This window comes from Pseudophryne corroboree, chromosome 12 (genome assembly GCF_028390025.1).
Source record: "Pseudophryne corroboree isolate aPseCor3 chromosome 12, aPseCor3.hap2, whole genome shotgun sequence".
Lineage (NCBI taxonomy): Eukaryota > Metazoa > Chordata > Amphibia > Anura > Myobatrachidae > Pseudophryne > Pseudophryne corroboree.
In genome coordinates, this window is record NC_086455.1 from 100248023 (window position 1) to 100261360 (window position 13338).

At 47.2% G+C, this 13338-nt stretch overlaps 1 protein-coding gene across 11 annotated transcripts in view; it reads left to right on the forward strand.

Moving 5' to 3' along the window:
- BAHD1 (bromo adjacent homology domain containing 1) overlaps positions 1-13338 on the forward strand; it is a 534426-nt gene that overhangs the window by 477443 nt on the left and 43645 nt on the right. For 10 of the 11 annotated variants that reach the window (XM_063947814.1, XM_063947817.1, XM_063947815.1 and 7 more), the window contains 2 exons: positions 9821-9897; positions 9994-10026. In XM_063947814.1, coding sequence (XP_063803884.1) covers positions 9821-9897; positions 9994-10026 — 110 coding nt within the window. The remainder of the gene's footprint in view (positions 1-9820; positions 9898-9993; positions 10027-13338) is intronic. The other variant, XM_063947819.1, reaches the window with a different exon arrangement.

The following is a 13338-nucleotide window of genomic DNA, read 5'->3' on the forward strand; positions in this document are numbered from 1 at the left end:
CAGATTCGGCATACAGGACTGGGTCCTGGTGACCACGGATGCCAGCCTACGAGGCTGGGGGGCAGTCACAAAGGGAAGAAATTTCCAAGGACTATGGTCAAGTCAGGAGACTGCCCTTCACATAAATATTCTGGAACTAAGGGCCATTTACAATGCCCTAAGTCAAGCAAAATCCCTGCTCCTACACCAGCCGGTGCTGATCCAGTCAGACAACATCACGGCAGTCACCCATGTGAATCGACAGGGCGGCACAAGAAGCAGGACGGCGATGGCAGAAGCCACAAAAATTCTCCGATGGGCGGAGAATCATGTACTAGCACTGTCAGCAGTGTTCATCCCGGGAGTGGACAACTGGGAAGCAGACTTTCTCAGCAGGCACGACCTCCACCCGGGAGAGTGGGGACTTCATCCAGAAGTCTTCCAAATGATTGTAAATCAATGGGGTCGTCCACAGGTGGACATGATGGCGTCCCGCCTAAACAAAAAACTAGAGAAGTATTGCGCCAGGTCAAGAGACCCTCAGGCGATAGCTGTGGACGCTCTAGTGACACCGTGGGTGTACCGGTCAGTTTGTGTTCCCTCCTCTACCTCTCATACCAAAGGTATTGAGAATAATAAGAAAGCGAGGAGTAAACACAATTCTCGTGGTTCCGGATTGGCCGAGAAGAGCGTGGTACCCGGAACTTCAAGAGATGATCTCAGAGGACCCGTGGTCTCTGCCGCTCAGACAGGACCTGCTGCAGCAGGGCCCCTGTCTGTTCCAAGACTTACCGCGGCTGCGTTTGACGGCATGGCGGTTGAACGCCGGATCCTGAAGGAAAAGGGCATTCCGGAGGAAGTCATTCCTACGCTTATTAAAGCCAGGAAAGATGTTACGGCAAAGCATTATCACCGCATATGGCGGAAATATGTTGCATGGTGCGAGGCCAAAAAGGCCCCAACAGAGGAATTTCAACTAGGTCGATTTCTGCATTTCCTGCAAGCAGGAGTGAATATGGGCCTAAAACTGGGCTCCATTAAGGTACAGATCTCGGCTCTGTCGATTTTCTTTCAAAAAGAACTAGCTTCAGTACTGTTATGCACACCAGTGCCAGCAGGAAAGTACTGGTGTCAGAACTGTTATGCACTCCAGTGTCTGCAGGAATGTACTGGTGTTTGAACTGTTATGCAAAACAGATGGACTCACAGACAAACTGGGGGATATGACATAACGTACACAGAAGGTGATAGGGTAACAAAATACACACAAAGTGAACAGAGAAGCCCAGAGGCTAAGGAACTGGGTATCTCCCTTGTATTAGAACTGCTAAGATGGAAAAAGCAAGATGTTGTGTTTTAATACGTAGAGTACCCGAAATGCTGTTGCTAAGGGCAACAGCAAAACCCTAAAGGGTTACCAACGGGTGTGGCAGTAAACTCCTTGGTCAGAGATGGAATGATAGACACAAGGAGAATCTCCACAATCCTAATTCTCACTTGCAGTGCACAGGTTTTAGCTTACTGCCACTAAACTGACCCCTGACACCTAGCACAGTGAGACAGGATTAGACAGGCAAGTCTTAGAATACAGCCGCCAACTTGCTAAGTTCACAGAGTAGTAACAGAACCCCAGCAAGCTAAACGACTGACTCCAGTCTTACTGCTAGGTCTGGATTGGCAGAGTGTAATACCAAATTCCCAGGCCTATTTGCAGTAAGCAACAAACAAATACAAAGCTACACAGTACTGGCTAATGTTCATGAACTGACTAACCAACAAAGATTCAGCAGCATCTGCTTACCCTGAAAAGAGGCCTTATAAAGCAGGTGCTGTCCACGCCCCACTCAGACCTCACAGACTGTGAGCACAAAAACCAGCACCGGATCCCCTGCCGTGCACAGAGCCTATAACCACTGCACAGCAAAAGACCCGAACCGGAGTATCGGCTGCGCTCAGGTTACTCCACTAGCACTTGTCTCCCGGTTGCCATGACGACGTGGCAGCACAGGGCAGGAGACCCTAACAGTACCCCCCCTCTGACGAGGGGTCAAAGAACCCCTACCACCGGGTTTATCGGGGAACTGCGAGAAGAAAGAGCGTATCAGTCTGGGGGCATGAAGATCACAACTGCGCACCCACGACCGCTCCTCCGGGCCATACCCCTTCCAGTGCACCAAAAATGACAGCCGACCCCGAACCACCTTGGAGTCAAGAATCCTTTCAACAACAAACTCCCTCTGGCCACGTATCAGAAGAGGGGAAGGTCTTCCACTGGTAGAAGGATTACTAATCGCCCGTTTTAAAAGGGAACAATGAAATGTTTTATTGATACCCAAAGAACGGGGCAGATCTAACTGAAATGCCACCGGATTGATAACCCTGGTGATCTTATAAGGGCCGATGAACCGGGGCCCTAACTTATGAGATGGCTGTCTCAACTTCAAATTCTTGGTAGACAACCAGACGAAGTCTCCTAATTTGAAGCTGCAGGGTCTTTTCCGCTTATCAAAAACCCTTTTGGTCACTAATGACACAGACACAAGGGCTTTCTTCACTTTCCGCCAAATACCTCTAAGGACCGAAACCACAGAGGAACCACCAGGCGTGGAGTCCAGGGGGTCAAAAGAATTGGCCTTAGGATGATGCCCATACACACAAAGGAAGGGAGAGATCCCTGTAGCAGAGTGAGCCGCGTTGTTATAGGCAAACTCCGCCATGGACAGATGAGCAACCCAGTCAGTCTGACACTTGGAGACATAACACCTGAGGAACTGCTCCAAGGACTGGTTCACCCTTTCAGTCTGCCCATTAGACTGCGGATGGTAGCCTGACGACAAGCTGACAGAAATCTGGAGATCGGAACAAAATGCCCTCCAGAATTTGGCCACAAACTGGGATCCGCGGTCAGAGACCACATCAAGTGGCAACCCGTGGAGACGCACAACATGCAGCATAAATAATTCAGACAGGCGTCTGGCTGATGGCAGCCCAACCAGTGGAACGAAGTGCGCCATCTTCGAAAACCTGTCAACGACAACCCAGATGGCTGTCATCCCCGAGGATTTGGGCAAGTCCACCACAAAATCCATTGAAATGTGGGTCCATGGCTTAGATGGGATAGAGAGTGGATGTAATGGGCCAACAGGAACCCCTCTAGGAGTCTTATTTCGGGCACAGATGTCACATGCCCGAACCCACTGATCCACATCCTTAGCCACCGAGGGCCACCACACCGCCCTAGATAGCAACTCCCGAGTTCTGGCAATACCCGGGTGACCTGCCGACTTCTTGGCATGGAATTCCAGGAACACTCGCTGTCTTAACCTAGGAGGCACAAACAAAAGACCTACCGGAAGGTCTGGAGGAGCCTGCTCCTGTGCTCTAAGGACTAATGATAAGAGGTCCTGGGTAATGCCCACTTTAATACATGGTGGGGAAACAATGGGCAACGGCTCCTCGGTGGTCTCCTGGATTGGAGCAAAACTCTGCGAGAGCGCATCAGCCTTGATGTTTTTTGACCCAGGGCGATATGTTATCAAAAAATTAAAGCGAGCAAAAAACAAAGCCCATCGTGCCTGCCTTACATTGAGACGCTTCGCTGACTCTAAATATGCCAGATTCTTATGGTCAGTGAGAATTGAGACCACAAACTTAGCCCCCTCAAGCCAGTGTCTCCACTCCTCGAGTGCATCCTTAATAGCCAACAATTCCCGGTTACCCACGTCATAATTCATCTCGGCAGGCGAAAATTTACGGGAAAAGTAAGCACAGGGATGAAGGCGATTATCAGACACTCCCATCTGAGAAAGCACTGCCCCAATACCCATCTCAGAGGCATCCACCTCCACCACAAAAGGACGCTCTGGATCTGGGTGTCGCAGCACCTTGGCCGAAACAAATGCCCTTTTGAGACGGGCAAAAGCCGCTTTAGCCTCACAAGACCAGTGAGCAACATCCGCCCCTTTCTTAGTGAGTGCCACCAAGGGCGCCACTATAGACGAAAATCCAGCGATAAATCGTCTATAAAAATTCGCAAAGCCCAGGAAACGCTGAAGCGCCTTCAAACTAGTGGGCTGCACCCAATCCAGGACTGCCTGTACCTTGGAACCCTCCATTTGGAAACCTTCTGGGGAGATAATATATCCTTGAAATGCGATTTGCTGAACTTCAAATTCGCACTTCTCCAGCTTCGCCCCAAGCCGGTGGTCTCTGAGTTTCTGGAGGACTAAGCGTACATGCTTCCGATGTTCCTCCAGGGAATGGGAGAAGATTAGGATGTCATCTAAGTATACAACTAAGAATCTATCCAAATATTCCCTGAGCACATCATTCATGAAATCCTGGAAGACTGCCGGGGCATTACAGAGCCCAAAAGGCATCACCAAATATTCATAATGCCCTGAGTGGGTATTAAAGGCAGTCTTCCATTCATCCCCCTCTCTTATTCGGATTAGATTGTACGCACCGCGTAGGTCAATCTTAGAAAAAATGGTGGCAGTACGAAGCTGGTCAAACAAGACCGAAATGAGAGGCAGTGGGTATGAGTTTTTAATCGTGATACGGTTCAATTCCCTGAAGTCGATGCAGGGTCGCAACGAACCGTCCTTTTTACCCACGAAGAAGAACCCCGACCCAACTGGAGACTGTGAAGGTCTGATAAATCCCTTAGCCAAGTTCTCCTGAATGTACTCTGCCATAGCCTGAGTCTCAGGACGTGACAGGGAGTACAACCTGCTCTTGGGAAGCTTAGCATTCGGCAACAAATCAATGGCACAGTCATAGGGGCGATGGGGAGGTAGTACCTCTGCAACTTTTTTGGAGAACACGTCCGCAAAATCTGCATAACACCCTGGCAATCCTGGCAAACTTAGCTGCGAGAGCCTGACTGGAAGGCTCAAGCAACTCCTGAAACAATCCGTACCCCAACTAAGAATCTCCCCAGAGACCCAGTCAAATTGACGATTGTGGGCCCTTAACCAGGGTAACACCAATGGGGCAAAAGTACAGACAGTCACATAAAAGGACAATTTTTCAGAGTGTGTGGCTCCAATAAACAAAGAAATCTGGCTAGTGCAAGAGGTAATTTTACCTTGGGATAATGGTTCCCCGTTTAACCCACAAATCTCAATTTCCGATGCCAAGGGTACTAAGGGAACAGAGTGTTTCAGGGCGAATTGGCGGTCCATAAAAACCCCGTCGGCCCCACTGTCCACAAAGGCCTCAGTCTTGACAGTTTGACCGAGGATCTTCAAGGTCACCGGAATGATAAAAGTCTTCTTGGGAAATTCTGACTTCTGGCCTGACAGGATATTTCCCATCACCCTCAGGCCCTGAAGTTTTCCGGCTTTTCTGGGCATGATACTACCACATGACCTTTATTCCCACAGTACAAACACAACCCCTGCTGTCTCCTCCGCGTCTTCTCACGCGAGGAGAGGCGGGTAGCCCCAATCTGCATAGGCTCCTCAGAAAATTCCTCAGAGTCTGAGGTTCCCTTGGGAAGGAAGGAAATCTCAGTCTCCCTTTCAAGCCTACGCTCTCTCAGCCGTCTATCCACCCGGATGGATAACTGCATGAGCTGATCCAAGCTATCAGGCAAGGGATATTGTACCAGTTGGTCCTTTATCTGGTTAGAAAGACCTCTTCGGTACTGGTGTCTCAGGGCTGGGTCATTCCACTGGGTATCATGGGCCAACCTCCGAAACTCCGTACAGTAAACCTCAACTGGCCTTCGCCCTTGCTTAAGGATCGAAATCTGAGCCTCGGCTGAGGCCGTCTTGTCAGGGTCATCATACAACATGCCCAGTGCCGTAAAAAAAAGCATCAACACTTTTAAGCGACGGACAGTCAGGCTGCAACCCATATGCCCAGACCTGTGGGTCTCCTTGTAGCAAGGAAATCACTATGCCCACCCGCTGAATCTCCGACCCAGAAGACTGAGGCCTAAGCCGGAAGTATAGCTTGCAGCTCTCCTTGAAACAAAAGAACTGCGAGCGATCTCCAGAAAAACGATCCGGGAGATTTACTTTCGGCTCCTTAACCCCTGCAGGTGCTGCTGCTGCGGGAGCTCCGCCAGCAGCCTGGGAGGTGTGCATTTTAATGGACAAATCATTAAATTGTCGAGTCAGGACCTGCACCTGATCGACCACCTGTTGCAACATATTTTGAGGGGTATGCTCCATATTCCCACAAAATTTCAACAGGAGTATTAGGCTGCTGAATATGTTATGCACACCAGTGCCAGCAGGAAAGTACTGGTGTCAGAACTGTTATGCACTCCAGTGTCTGCAGGAATGTACTGGTGTTTGAACTGTTATGCAAAACAGATGGACTCACAGACAAACTGGGGGATATGACATAACGTACACAGAAGGTGATAGGGTAACAAAATACACACAAAGTGAACAGAGAAGCCCAGAGGCTAAGGAACTGGGTATCTCCCTTGTATTAGAACTGCTAAGATGGAAAAAGCAAGATGTTGTGTTTTAATACGTAGAGTACCCGAAATGCTGTTGCTAAGGGCAACAGCAAAACCCTAAAGGGTTACCAACGGGTGTGGCAGTAAACTCCTTGGTCAGAGATGGAATGATAGACACAAGGAGAATCTCCACAATCCTAATTCTCACTTGCAGTGCACAGGTTTTAGCTTACTGCCACTAAACTGACCCCTGACACCTAGCACAGTGAGACAGGATTAGACAGGCAAGTCTTAGAATACAGCCGCCAACTTGCTAAGTTCACAGAGTAGTAACAGAACCCCAGCAAGCTAAACGACTGACTCCAGTCTTACTGCTAGGTCTGGATTGGCAGAGTGTAATACCAAATTCCCAGGCCTATTTGCAGTAAGCAACAAACAAATACAAAGCTACACAGTACTGGCTAATGTTCATGAACTGACTAACCAACAAAGATTCAGCAGCATCTGCTTACCCTGAAAAGAGGCCTTATAAAGCAGGTGCTGTCCACGCCCCACTCAGACCTCACAGACTGTGAGCACAAAAACCAGCACCGGATCCCCTGCCGTGCACAGAGCCTGTAACCACTGCACAGCAAAAGACCCGAACCAGAGTATCAGCTGCGCTCAGGTTACTCCACTAGCACTTGTCTCCCGGTTGCCATGACGACGTGGCAGCACAGGGCAGGAGACCCTAACAAGTACCTGAAGTTCAGACATTTGTGAAAGGAGTGCTGCATATTCAGCCCCCATTTGTGCCTCCTGTGGCACCTTGGGATCTCAACGTGATGTTGAGTTTCTTAAAATCACATTGGTTTGAGCCACTAAAAACCGTGGATCTGAAATATCTCACGTGGAAAGTGGTCATGTTATTGGCCTTGGCTTCAGCCAGGCGAGTGTCAGAGTTGGCGGCTTTATCATGTAAAAGCCCTTATCTGATTTTCCATATGGATAGGGCAGAATTGAGGACTCGTCCCCAGTTTCTCCCTAAGGTGGTGTCAGCGTTTCACCTGAACCAGCCTATTGTGGTGCCTGCGGCTACTAAGGATTTGGAGGACTCCAAGTTGCTAGACGTTGTCAGGGCCCTGAAAATATATGTTTCCAGGACGGCTGGAGTCAGAAAATCTGACTCGCTGTTTATCCTGTATGCACCCAACAAGCTGGGTGCTCCTGCTTCTAAGCAGACTATTGCTCGTTGGATTTGTAGTACAATTCAGCTTGCACATACTGTGGCAGGCCTGCCACAGCCAAAATCTGTCAATGCCCATTCCACAAGGAAGGTGGGCTCATCTTGGGCGGCTGCCCGAGGGGTCTCGGCTTTACAACTTTGCCGAGCAGCTACTTGGTCAGGGGCAAACACGTTTGCAAAATTCTACAAATTTGATACCCTGGCTGAGGAGGACCTGGAGTTCTCTCATTCGGTGCTGCAGAGTCATCCGCACTCTCCCGCCCGTTTGGGAGCTTTGGTATAATCCCCATGGTCCTTACGGAGTTCCCAGCATCCACTAGGACGTTAGAGAAAATAAGAATTTACTCACCGGTAATTCTATTTCTCGTAGTCCGTAGTGGATGCTGGGCGCCCATCCCAAGTGCGGTTTATCTGCAATACTTGTACATAGTTATTGTTAACTAAATCGGGTTATTGTTGAGCCATCTGTTGAGAGGCTCTATTGTTTCATACTGTTAACTGTGTTTCATATCACGAGTTGTACGGTGTGATTGGTGTGGCTGGTATGAGTCTTACCCGGGATTCAAAATCCTTCCTTATTGTGTACGCTCGTCCGGGCACAGTACCTAACTGAGGCTTGGAGGAGGGTCATAGTGGGAGGAGCCAGTGCACACCAGGTAGTCTAAGATCTTTCTAGAGTGCCCAGCCTCCTTCGGAGCCCGCTATTCCCCATGGTCCTTACGGAGTTCCCAGCATCCACTACGGACTACGAGAAATAGAATTACCGGTGAGTAAATTCTTATTTTTTTGCCCTAGTTCCCGCTTTTTAGCTGCCCCAATATGGCTGCTTCTTTGCTTGTTCTTGGTTTGTTTGTTTGTTTGTTTTTGGAGGGGGGGTGTTGTATTTGTTTTTTATGTTTTTTTGTTTTTTTGTGCTTTAAAATCAAAATAAGATTTCCATTTTGGTGATGTAATAGTAATGATGTGTACCCCTAATCTATCATTTTCAGCCATCGTTCATCAAATAATTGTATCTGATATGCTGCACATCAGATAGTAGAATGTGATCTAGGATGTGGTGCACATTGTGTAGTATGTACGTATATGATGATTGCACGACTCCTTGGGTCAGGCAGCCGGCCGATAGTGTCACAGGTGATCAGATGCTGCAGCCTAGGACGCAGCTTGGACCACTTATGCAAGCAGGAGACGTCTACTTATATCAGATGCCTGGTGTTGCATTAACATATTAGTGCTATTCTTCATGCTCCATTTGAGCAGCAGCGATAGCACCTCCGTCCACATCTGAATCAGGTCCATTATTTACAGGAGCAAAGATTAATGGGAAACACTCCTCTGACACGATATAGCAGGCCATCGATTGCCTAGTGTGTCCGCTCTATATCATGCGTTGTGGGATTTAGTGACATTGGAATGATTACCATATCATTTGTTACATCGTACAGCTTTAGAGTGCCACTTATTATAGCAGAGACTGCTTCTTCACTGTATCAAAACTGCTTGTAGACTTTGGCCAACTATAAGCCCCCGAAATCCATCTGTTTATAAAAAAGGAATAGGTCTATTACATTTTAAAACATCTGGGAAAATACAACAGTAAATGAACAGATATCAACCAGTCATTGAACACAATTTAAAAATGGTGTTCAATTACTGGCTACATTCAATATTATATAGATTTATTTATTTTTATATTCCAATTAGTATAAATTAACCATGATATTTCGGAACAACCAGCAATTATCTGTAAAAAAACAAAAATGAATATCCCACTCTTACTTTATCTAAGACAGTCCATAGTTTTTCACCTCAGAGTATCAAATTATAACCCTTTTAAAGCCTTTACCTGAATGTATTGAGGTATAAACACTGTTAATTGTTATTTTATAAAGTTTTAGTACAAATTAGGCAGTACATTAACTTATTATTTTGCGGGAAAAGCAGTTCAGACTTATTCAAACCTGAAACAGAAATCCATTTGCAACCAAATCATGGGAGTTCAGGATCAAATCAGAATTAAACATAAGAAGACTTCAAATCATAAAATTAGACGCTTTTTAAGATAATCTGAGAAAATAATAAAATCTTGCTTTAATATTTTAAACCTGAAAGACTTCATTCACTCCTAGTGTTCATTCACTGGCTGATTCACCCTACACTGTTTTTGATATTGAAGCATTACTTTCTTTTTCTGCCAGGTGAGCTGATGATGAGTCTCTTCTGGTACTACCGGCCAGAGCACACTCAGGGAGGACGTAATCCCAGTATGCACCAGGTAAGTGACACATCTTCCGTTAGCTAATTTTTTACACTATAGCTACACCTAGCTGCTAATATATGTATTGCTACCATTTCTTTCTCGTTTAAACAGGTTTTTCAGTTTATATGGTCAGTTCAATTGCAGGTAATGCCCACGATGTACTGTTGTGATAGTGTTGGAAACCCAGCAGTGGCAATCCAAATGACTCCAGTTTCCCCTGAAATGACAAATGTTTATTTGCAGGCCCATATTGGTCTCTACAGTAATATGCAGTAAGTGCGCACTAGATCAGCCAGCATCACCAGCAGTTAAAATTATATTTAATATTGCATTAACCCTTTACAGTCCTATACTTTTTTGTGGAACTGTCCCTAGGCAGACTCTTCTCCAACCAGCGTTTAGATTTTATGAACCACTCTTGTGTTTTGAAATACCGCCATCCTTCATTCATGCTAAGCAGAGCACATGGTGAAGGCTACAGGGAAGTAATCTCCACCAGAGTACTTTAATAGAACAGAAAAGGGTTAAAGAGGAAAATCTTTATTAAAGACATTTTTTAAGGCAACACTGGTCTAACAGGTTGTACATCAAATATCTATATTTTATGAAAAAATGTAACCTATAAACCAAGTTTAGAAAATTTTAAAGCAGCGTGATCTGAAATACCAGTTGTGTTTTGATGGAAGATTGTTTGACTAATTACCTTATGTTTAAAATGTTTTCTCTTACGTCCTAGGGGATAATGGGAATCCATTTAGTACCATGGGTATAGACGCATCCACTAGGAGCCATGGGCACTTTAAGAAATTTATAGTGTGTGCTGGCTGCTCCCTCTATGCCCCTCCTACCATACTCCGTTTAGAAAATGTGCCCGGAGGAGCCGGTCACGTCTCTGGAAGCCCCTGAAGAGTTTTCTGCATTTATTTTCTGAATTTGTTATTTTCAGGCAGGACTGGATGTCACTAACCTGCCTGCTTCGTGGGACCTAGGGGGGGACGACAGGGTTAATGGTCCCGTTCCCCACTGACAGGACACTAGCTCCTGAGGGAACTATTCGCAAGCCCCACAACGGCAACCGTACATTCCCGCAGCACGCCGCCACCCCTAACATCCAGAAGAAAGAGTGGTGAGTACTAAGCCGGCGTCCCGGTTAGCAGGTCGCCGGCCATTATGGCGGCATGATGGTACGGAGACGCACAGCTTCTACATGGGTCTCCAGACACAGTACACAGTGCAGACGCACAGCTTCTGAGGGCGCGAGCTGAATCTCGGTACACTATATGTGTACACAGTACCCACATTGGCATTACAGACTTAAAAGGGGGCTGACTCCATTTTAGGCATAAAATTACCTCACCTAGTATAAAAAAGAGCTGGAAGACCGCGCGCCATTGAAGGGGCGGGGCTTCACTATGAGCGGATCCAGCAGCTCACCAGCACCATTTTCCCTCTGCAGCGGACACAGACGCTGACTGACAGGGACACACAGCTCCTCCGGAGAGACTCCAGATTACGTCAGCGGTACCAGGGGGTCATAGCAGGGGGAATGCGATTATTAGTGTACGGAGTCCCTAATCTAGGTACTTAGTCTGCGACCCGGCTAAGCTTGACATTAGCGGTAAGGGTGCCGTGTGCTGGTTCCATACTATCTCTATGTCTCCCTGGAAGGGCTCTTTGTGGGTTAATTGTGCATTTAACCTTTTCCTGTGTGTGTGCTGTCGCAGGGAATAGAGTCTCTTATAGAAGTTATCAGAGAAGTTCTTCATATCCCTGATAAGGTGACAGAGGAGAGTGAGGAATCTTATTTTAATATAAAAAACAAATCCTCAGCCACTTTTACCGTGTCAAAGGAACTAAATACCCTGTTTGAAGAACCGTGGGTTAATCCAGATAAGAAATGTAAAATCCCTAAATGGTTGTTATCATCTTTTCCTTTTCCTCCTGAGGTTAGGAAAAAATGTGAAAATCCACCGATAGTGGATGCATCAGTATCCAGGCTGTCACAAAAAAATTGTATTGCCTGACCCAGGTGCAGCCTCCCTGAAAGACACAGCTGATCGTAGAATGGAAACCACACTCAAATCCTTGTATACAGCTGCTGGGGTGGCCCAGAGACCCACTATAGCATGTGGGTGGATTACTAAAGCCATTGCCAAATGGTCGGGTAACCTAATTGAGGGGTTAGATACCTTGCCTCAAGGGGAGATTATTTTACTCCTGCAACATATACAGGATTCTGCAAATTTTATGGTGGAAGCTATAAAAGAAATAGGCTTGCTTAATGCACGCACCACTGCTACGGCAGTGTCAGCACACAGGGGCTTATGGCTACGCCAGTGGACTGCTGACGCGGACTCCTGGAAGGGCGTGGAAGGCCTACCCTTCACAGGAGAGGCCTTATTTGGAGATGAACTAGACAAATGGATCTCCAAAGCTACTGTGGGTAAGTCCACATATCTTCCTTCTGCAGCTTCCCCAGCCAGAAATGCTTACTCAGGTTCCAATTTACAGTCCTTTCAGACTGCCAAGTTTAGGGGCAAAACCAGAGGTTCTTCTAAAGCCACCAGAGGCGCTAGAGGTAAACCACACAAACTAGCAACTGCTGGTTCTCAGGAACAGAGCTCAATTCTGCTTCCTCAAAGCCTTCAGCATGATGGTGGACGACTGGCGGGTGGGAGCCCGACTAAAATTCCTAGTTCATGCCAGGATCCCTGGGTCATAGATCTGATTTCCCAGGGCTACAGACTGGAGTTCCAGGATCTCCCACCTCATTCAAAATGGAGTCTCTGAGAGCGGTGATCTCAGGTCTGGAGGAGGGGGAATTCCTACTGTCTCTGGATATTAAGAATGTGTACCTTCACATTCCATTCTGGTTGCCTCATCAGGCTTATCTACTGTTTGCATTGCAGGACTGTCAGTTCCAGGCCCTGCCATTTGGTCTCTCCACGACACCGAGAGTGTACACCAAATTGATGGCAGAGATGTTTCTACTCCGCAAACAGGGAGTGAACATAATTCCGTACCTGGATGATCTTCTGATAAAGGCACCGTCCAGGGAGCGGTTGTTGGACAGCATTGGCCTCTCTACAAGATTGCTCCTGGATCAGGGGTGTATTCTGAACGTACCAAAATCTCACCTGGAACCTAAGCAGAGGCTTCCTTTCCTGGGAATGATACTGGACACAGAGTCTCAGAAAGTGTTCCTTCCCTTGGAGAAGGCTATGGTAATACAGTCGATTTGGTTTGGGCTGTCCTGAAGCCATCTCGGATCTGTGCAGTCGCCTTCTGGGGAAAATTATGGCCTCTTACCGAGGCACTTCAGTATGGAAGGTTTCATGCGAGGCCCTTCCAGTTAGATCTATTGGACAAATGGTCCGGCTCGCATCTTGACATGCACCAGACGATCCGTCTGTCGCCAAGAGCCAGGAATCTCCCTTCTGTGGTGGCTACAGACTT